Source organism: Eimeria maxima, genomic scaffold, assembly GCF_000499605.1.
Source record: "Eimeria maxima Weybridge genomic scaffold, Emw_scaff19, whole genome shotgun sequence".
Lineage (NCBI taxonomy): Eukaryota > Apicomplexa > Conoidasida > Eucoccidiorida > Eimeriidae > Eimeria > Eimeria maxima.
This window is the reverse complement of record NW_013563616.1, coordinates 90,069-95,068: the sequence shown is the minus strand read 5'-3', so window position 1 is coordinate 95,068 and position 5,000 is coordinate 90,069. Positions and strand designations below refer to the sequence as shown.

Sequence of the window (5,000 nt, the reverse complement as noted above, 5' to 3'; positions counted from 1 at the left end):
AGTGTAAACCCTAGGAATGTCTAAACCCTAGGAAGTATAGTAGGGAACCATACGAAAAGGTAGACCCTAAACCCTAGGAAAGTCGAGTAAACCCTAAACCCTAGTAAAGTCTAGTATAAACGTAGAAAGCCAAGAGTAAGCGATAATACAAACCCTAGCCTAGTAAACCCTAGTAAACCCTAGTAAACCCTAGTGTAAACCCTAGTGTAAGCCCTAGTTAACCCTCGTAAACCCTAATACATAAACACACGAATGAATGACAATGCCCAACCTCATAAACCCTAAACCCTAAACCCTAAACCCTTATCCCTGATAACTCGATAAGAACCAAAACCACCGCATAAGCGCTGCTGTGAATGACACCACAAAACCGCTGAGGGTTTAGGGTTTACGGTCAAGGGCTTCGTGAGTCGCTGCAGCATAACCTTCATACCTAGACCACAAGGATACACCTAGGGTTTAGGGTTTAGGGTTTAGGGTTTACCGTCACACAGGTAGGGCGTTAATGCAAAAGCAATAAAGAATACTTCTACTTTGCGAATAATGGTATGTCAGCCGCTGACAACTTGGGGGAAACAAACCCTAAACCCTAAACCCTGAACCCTAAACCCTAAACCCTAAACCCTTATTTTCTACAAACAAATGATAGAAGAAAGATATTCAAACACTAAACAAATAAACAAATGGTATTTCTATCCACGAAGAAATCCGCTGGGGGGCCCATCAACCGGCGCCGACCAGACCAGCCCACCAAACCCTAAACACTAAACCCTAAACACTAAACCCTAATCTCTAAACCCTAAACCCTAATTTTGAAAAATAAGCCTATTTTTAATTACATCACTAAAGTATTATGATGTTTATTTCGATACAAAACAGCATCTGTATTAGTGCTTGGTCAGTCGGCTGCACCCAAAAACCCTAAACCCTAAACCCTAAACCCTAATGCACGCAGCATTCCTCTGTCTTCGCCTTATTAAAACCGCAGCTAAACACTAAACCCTAAACCCTAAACACTAAGTCCAATAATACTCTCACACGCCAACAGAGACCCAGGGGAAGACACCAGCACTCCCAACATAAAAAAACCCTAAACCCTAATTGAGGTAGGGTTTAGCGTTGGAGTGGGAAGTTTGACTGGCTAGAGGGTTTAGGGTTTTGATTCCCGTAAACCCTAATACGGCAACCACACAGCATCTCAAGGTTAGCTAGCAGCAGCAAAAGCAGCAGGAGCAGCAGCAGCAAAAGCAGCAGCAAAAGCAGCAGCAAAAGCAGCGCGCTACAGTAGACTATTAGGAGCATACACGCTAAACACTAAACCCTAAAAAATAAACCCTAAACCCTAAAACGTCGACCCTAAACCCTAAACCCTAAACCCTGGAGCCAAATAAACACTGAATTGAATTTGTTTATGGAGGATTAGCGACTCAATAAAACGATGAAACCTCCGACTCCCTCCACTGCCATGCTGCAGCAGCAGCAGCAACACCTGCTACTGCTGCTGCTGCTGCTGCAGTTGCTGTTGCAGTGCAGCTCTCTGCGCTGCCTTGATTCAGCAGCAGCAGCAGCAGCAACGACAGCAGCAGCAGCTGCTGCTCCTCTGGAGTTGCCTGCTGCAGACTCTATCTCCTCCACCCCCCAAAACCCTAAACCCTAAAAAACCCCAAAACCCTAGAAAACCCCAAAACCCTAGAAAACCCTAGAAAACCCTAGAAAACCCTAAACCCTAAACCCTAAACCCTAGAGTAGTAATTGATTAGTAAGTGGTAGACTAACAGCATTACATCTTCCCTCTAGATATTTTAATTGTCCGTTTGTTGGTGCACGAAGGATATCTGGCCAAGAAGAAAAGGAGACACTTTTTAACGAAATATTTCCTCCTGCTGCTCCTGCTGCTGCTGCTCTCTTAAATGGACTCAATATAGGAGACCCTTCTTCTGCTGCTGCTGCTGCTTTTGTTGCTGCTGCTGCTGCTTTTGTTGTTGCTGCTGGTGCTGAGGAGGAGGAAGAGAGAGGGTCGCCCTTGTTCAGGGAGCCAAGACTGTTAGTTGTCTCTTTTCTTTTTGGGGTTGATACATCTGCAGCAGCATCAGCAGCAGCAGCAGCTGCTGCTGCTGCTGTTGCTGCTGCTGCTGCTGCTGCTGCTTTATCGTCTGTCTTAAAGCGGAAGCCTTTGCTGACCTCCATCTGTGGCGCGACAACAATCTTCCTACGGATTAGCGCCTCCCTGAACACCCAAACCCTAAACCCTAAACCCTAAACCCTAAACCCTAGAAAACCCTAAACCCTAAACCCTAGATACACCAGAGAGTATAAAGCCCTAAAGTGATGATCCTTAATGATGAACATTCCTCATGCTGCCTAACATATAAATCTTGCCCTCGCAACCCTAAACCCTAAACCCTAAACCCTAAACCCTAATTTACGTGGCAACTGCTGCGGCGACAGCTCGTTGTGCCCTGAAGAATTCATCTCTGCTGAGTCCTGCGTATGCTGCAGCAAGAGGGGTTAGCTGTTGGGGTTTAGATTGCATAAGTTTGCTGCTGCTGCTGCCGCTGCCTTCTCGTTTGCTGTTGCGATAGATGTTGCTGCGGTTTTGGGGTGTATCTGCTGCTGCTGCTGCAGCAGCAGCAGGCAGCAGCACAGGACGATTAACAGCAACACCCCATAGAGACAAGACAGCAGCAGCAAGGGAATAACCTCCGCTAGTCCCTATTAGTATACGCTGCATCTCTATACATAGACGGCATGCAGCATCGGATACACCATACAGAGGGTGCTGCAGCAGCACGCGCTGCTGCTGCTGCTGCAGATAATCTAATTGGTCATTGCTGCTGCTGCTGCTGCTGCTGCTGCAGCGGCGAAAGTTGGATAGATTATCACGAAGTCCTCTTGCTGCACCACTTGCTGTTAGCTGACGACTTGTTGCATACCCTATATACCAGCTGCTGCTGCTGTTGCTGCTGCTGCGCCACATCCGCTGCTGCTGCTGCTGCTGCTGCTGGATACGTAAGTCACAGAGACACACCAACTGATGCAGCGGCGGCTCCAATCTATAGGAAGTTGTTACCCCTGTTAGACTCTGCAAGGAGACACCTGTCCCCTATAGACACAGCAGCACAACAAGCAGCAACAGCAGCAGCAGCAGCAGATGCAGCAGCAGGAGCAAAAAGAAATATATCAAGAGACACCTTGGCTACCCGCAAAAAGACATAATGCAGCAGCAGCAGCAGCGGCAGCAACAGCAGCAGCAATCCGGTCTCTCTTGGCACTCCACCACAACCATCAACAGCAGCAGCAACAGCAGCAACAGCAGCAACAGCAACAGCAGCAACAGCAGCAGCAGGAGATACCGTATTATTATCTATTTCCTGTCTCTGCTGTACAAGCTGCAGACCATAAGCAGTAAGTATTGCTGCTGTTGCTGCTGTTAGACGAAGAGAAGGAGACTCTCCTGCTGCAGCAAAGAGACTACCTATAGCTAATGATGTCATACGGTGTCTCTTCTCCCCTATACATATAATAAATAAATAAATAAATAAACAGCAGCAGCAGCAGCAGCAATGAGAGGAGGAGCAGGAGCAGGAGGAGGAGGAGAAGCAGCAACTGGAGTAACGGCTGTTTAACGGTTTTTTGGCGGTTGCTGCTGCAGTTGCTGCAGCAGCAGAAGCAACTGCAGCAACTGCAGCAACTGCTGCTGCTTCTACTGGTCTTGTAGGGTTTAGTATTTAGTGTTTAGGGTTTAGGGTTTATGGATATATACCTGCTAGGAGACGGGAGAGTTGCTGCAGGAGTTCAGGTCTTGCAGAGCCTGCTGCTGCAGCAGCAGCAGCAGGACCAGTAGCAGCAGCAGCAGCAGCAGCAGCAGGATTATTACCTATATCTGCTGCTAATGTACAATGATGAGGAAGAGACAAACGAACTAAGAAGGAGACAACATCAGTAGGGAAGCAGCGGCGTAAGAAGATAGGAGTAGCTGGTGCTGATGGTGCAGAAGCAGCAGCAGCAGCAGCAGCAGCAGCAACGCATGCACGTCGACGCTGCTCCATTGTTGCAGCAAGACGATAAAAGGAGAGAGAAGGAGGGATACAGCTGTACAGACACCGCGAGGGGGGAGGAGGTAAACAAAAGAAACGAATAAAGAGACAGACAGGCAGCAAACTTATATTATTATGTGTATAACCATCAGCAGCAGCAGCAGCAGCAGCAGCAAAACGCTCCATATCCATCCGTGCTAATAAACCTATACATAAACATACACAAACAGCAGCAGCAGCAGCAGAGGCACATGAGCCCCCCAGCAGCAGCAGCAGCAAGTTAAACAAAAGCAGCAACAACAGCAACAACAGCAGCAACAACAGCAGCAAATGCAGCAGCAGCAGCAGCAGCAGCAGCAAATGCAGCAGCAAGAGATTCCTACGGGTAAGATAGGAGATTTTGTGCATGCGGGTGTCTCCAAATATAAACTGCAGGCAGCAACACAAGGAGACAGCAGCAGCAGCAGCAGCAGCAGGAGCAGCACATAAAAATTTATTTATTTATTTAATTTATTTAATTTGTATATTTATTTATTGTCTATTGTCTCTCCTTGTTCTCTCTCCCTTTGTGTCTCCTTTTGTGTCTCCTTTTGTGCCTCCTTTTTGTGTCTCCTTTTGTGTCTCCTTTTGTGTCTCCTTTTTGTGTCTCCTTTTGTGTCTCCTTTTGTGTCTCCTTTTGTGTCTCCTTTTTGTGTCTCCTTTTGTGTCTCCTTTTTGTGTCTCCTTTTGTGTCTCCTTTTTGTGTCTCCTTTTGTATACTTACTGATGCTGCCCCCTCAGCAAGAAGAGCAGCAGCAAGAGAAGAATCAATAAAAGAAGAACGCGAAGGAAAAAGAGATAAAAAAGAAGATACATCTTCTCCTTCTTCCCTATACATAAATAAATAAATAAATATAAATAAATAAATAAATAAATATATTTATTTATTTATTTTATTGTGTATAATTATATACCAAGAAGAAT

General features: G+C 46.3%; 1 protein-coding gene across 1 annotated transcript; it reads right to left on the bottom strand.

Moving 5' to 3' along the window:
• Window positions 1-1,699: 1,699 nt before the first annotated feature.
• EMWEY_00003780 (hypothetical protein, conserved) lies at window positions 1,700-3,494 on the bottom strand (the record flags this gene model as incomplete). The annotated part of the gene is made up of 4 exons (XM_013477799.1): window positions 1,700-1,709; window positions 1,931-2,227; window positions 2,427-3,103; window positions 3,354-3,494. The coding sequence occupies 4 exons, from the start codon at window positions 3,492-3,494 to the stop codon at window positions 1,700-1,702; spliced, it is 1,125 nt and encodes a 374-aa protein (XP_013333253.1).
• Between the last annotated feature and the right edge of the window lie 1,506 nt (window positions 3,495-5,000).